Source organism: Otolemur garnettii, unplaced genomic scaffold, assembly GCF_000181295.1.
Source record: "Otolemur garnettii isolate 467f Iridium unplaced genomic scaffold, OtoGar3 scaffold00144, whole genome shotgun sequence".
Taxonomy (NCBI): Eukaryota; Metazoa; Chordata; class Mammalia; order Primates; family Galagidae; genus Otolemur; species Otolemur garnettii.
In genome coordinates, this window is record NW_003852539.1 from 2,313,004 (window position 1) to 2,316,266 (window position 3,263).

At 38.6% G+C, this 3,263-nt stretch overlaps 1 protein-coding gene across 3 annotated transcripts in view; it reads right to left on the reverse strand.

Annotated features, from left to right (window-relative positions):
- The window catches only part of NFYC (nuclear transcription factor Y subunit gamma), a 71,418-nt gene that overhangs the window by 19,146 nt on the left and 49,009 nt on the right, over window positions 1-3,263 (reverse strand). For all 3 annotated transcript variants that reach the window (XM_023518648.1, XM_023518647.1, XM_012810892.2), the window contains exon 4: window positions 2,118-2,231. In XM_023518648.1, coding sequence (XP_023374416.1) covers window positions 2,118-2,231 — 114 coding nt within the window. The remainder of the gene's footprint in view (window positions 1-2,117; window positions 2,232-3,263) is intronic.

Genomic DNA, 3,263 nt, shown 5'->3' on the forward strand with positions numbered 1-3,263 from the left:
GCCACCTTAGGTGTATGTGGCTGGCGCCTTAGCCGCTTGAGCCACAGGCGCCGAGCCTGAAATTTTTCATAATAAAAGTTGCAGGGAAAGTCAACACACTAACAGAAATCCTTAGCAACTTGTCCATACCACACCTTAAGAGAAGTTGATTTATCAAACGAAATAGGAGGGGATGGAAATTTTCTTTTTTTCCTTCCCTTGTATCTGTGATGGCCCCAAGCCACTGAAATGCAAAACTCTAGTCCACCCTTCTTGCCAACCACCAGCCAGATAATAAATCCTTCCAAGTGAAGCAGAACACATCTTAAGACTGCCAGGACTCATTTAAGATGAGTACAACATAGTGTCACATTCTTGATGATGTCATCTGTACCAAATCTATCTAAACAACTTATCTACAGATAGAATGAAGGGAGAAAAAGGAAAAATTATAATTACCTTAAAACAACAAAATGTTCTAGAGTATTTTGGAAACACAGATATACTTAAATTCATCTTTCAAAAATTTTTATTTTGCCTTTAATGCTAGTAATATTTTATTGTTTTTCTGTGCTTTCAAATTGTTGTCTACCTGAGTATATTCATTTGTCAGAATCCATCAAACCATGTTTTAAGATATCTGTATTTGACCACTGAGCTACGGGTGCTGCCTGTTATGAACATTTTTATATAACAATGTCTACTTTTCTTTTGGGTACATAGCTAGGAGTGGAATGTTAGGACATAGAGATATGGCCAACTTTATTAGAAAGTCCCAAATAATTTTTCAAAGTGATTGTACCACTTTACATTCTAACCAGCAATATATGAGTTTTAGACACTCCACTACCTCACCAAACACTTGGTATTATCAGTCTTTTTTATTTAAGTCATTTCAGTAGGACTAACCCAGTATCTTACTGGGGTTTTAATCTGTATTTTCCAGATGACCGATGATGCCATGTATCTTCTCGCACCCTTATTGGTCTTTTGTGTACCTTTTTTCTTCAAGGGCTATTCAAATGTTTTGTCATTTTTTAATCTGAATTGATCCTCAAGGTAGCTTTAATTAGATCTCTTTAGGTCTACAGACTTACTTCAAGGTAGCATAAATTAAGTTTTGTGACTTCATTATTAATATGCATCATCACTGAATAGAGTTCAATATTTTTCTTTTTTCCCTTGCTTTAAAATTTTCACTTAGTAAAGTACATAAATCTTTATGCTGTAATAGCTAGCTGTACTAAAATGCAAGCTCCCCAAGGATAGAGAATTTTGTCTGTTTTGTGTAGTGTTAATCCAGACCTCAGAACAGTGCTGGTACATTTTGAGTGTTCGATAAATATTTGTAGATTAAATAAACACATTCAGTTTTCAATTATTTAGATAAAGGGAAACAAGAGGAGAAAACACAATTATTTTCTTGGCTTTGTTGTTAAAATACTATCACTGTTCTGTATCTGTCATATCCTTCCTCTTCTACCTGGGAGATTGTTCTTCCAAGAGTTAGGACCTGACTATTTGGGTCAGAGTTTCTAGAGCCAATGACCCAAGGTTCTACAAGAATGTGAATGTTGATTTGCTGAATTAAAACTTAAAAAAAAAAAAAAAAAGATGAAAAGGATTCCCAGGAAACAAACAAGGAACAAAGGCTATACAAGTTATTGCCCTTTCCTGGAATCTCTCAAGGCTCCAACCAGAAATTGTTAACACCTGGAAACAGGTACATACTCTATTACTTGGGCTTCAATGAGCTGTGAAAAACATGGGAGATTTGGAAATTAAGATTCTAGATGGGAGAGAGTGGTTCCATGGTGTAATGGCAGCACTCTGACCTCTGATTCTAGATGGGGGCTGTGCCTATGGCTCAAAGGAGTAAAGCACCAGCCCCATATACCAGAGGTGGTGGGTTCAAATCTGGCTCTGGCCAAAAACTGCAAAAATAAAAAAGATTCTTGATGGGGAAATACTACCTCCATGACTATAAGGTATGTCTGCCTCCCAACAGCGGAAATGCCAATTACACATCACCTTGACAGAGGCCTAAGGAAGAACGTTCTTTGTTCTAAAGCCACGGAAGAGAAAAAGGGAAAGGCAGCTGCTTACCCCAGTATCCCAGTGTAAGTCTGCAATATTACCTGTAGAGTCCGGCGCTTGTTATCCTCTGTATGAATCCAGGCTCGAAGAGTCAACTCAGTGATAAAAATCTGGGCTGCCTTGGCAAACAGCACAGGGGCTTCTGCACTGATCATCTGCAATAGACGTAGGCCCTCCCTGTCAATCACCAGCAAGTCATTCAAACCAATTTCTTTCTTGCCTCACAGCTTGCCATGGGACTATGGGGCAAGGGTCTAAAAATCAGAAGGTGGTAGTCTCAAGAGATTCTAAGGCAAAGGAAATCCATAATTAGGAACAAAGTAAATAACAGGGAGAAAGAGTACTCGCTTACCTAGCACCTACCATGTGTCAGATCCTGTGCAAGGCACTTTCTTACACTCATAATAGTCTTTCAAAGAAAAGAGTTTTTAGGAAAGATGAAGCGACTTGCCCATGGCCATGGAGCCAGTAAGTGGCAGAGTTTAAGTTCTAATCCAATAGGGGAAAGATAATGGGGTTGAGAGCCAAATGTCCCAAGGTTCCTATCCTTTTGGGATTTGGTTTTCATATACTGAAAAAAAGAATAACCTTCCAGTTTTATGGTGAGAATCAAATGAGATAATCTATGTAACCAATACAGGGCCTGGTACATAGCAGTTTCTCAAGCAATGTAGGCTGCCTCAATGTGTCTAACTTCAAAGTTCAAGCTCTTGGTCAAACAAGACTCTAAACTTCTATGCAGGCTAGAGCCACAGAAAGCTCTGGAGTTAAAGAAACAGTAGATGATAACTGTAATATTCTTGCTATCACACTGCATGAGTTGTTTAACCTCCTTGTGTTCATTTCCATATCTGTAAATGAATCTAATAATTCTTATCCTATCAAGTCTCACTGTGAGGAGGAAAGGAGCTAAGAGAAGAGAAAACTGCTATGAACTGTTAACCTTCTGTGCAAATACAAGAGACTATTAATTTTAAGTGATGAAGAGACAGAGTTATTCTTTCCCTAAGATTTATGTGATGGACTCCTAGGAATACAGAAATGGCCAACCTCAAGTAAACCTTATTAAAAGTATAACTCATATAAAAGAAAGTCACAGATTGGGTGACACCTGTGGCTCAGAGGGTAGGGTGCCTGCCCCATATACCGAGGATGGCAGGTTCGAACCCAACCCTGGCCAGCTAAAA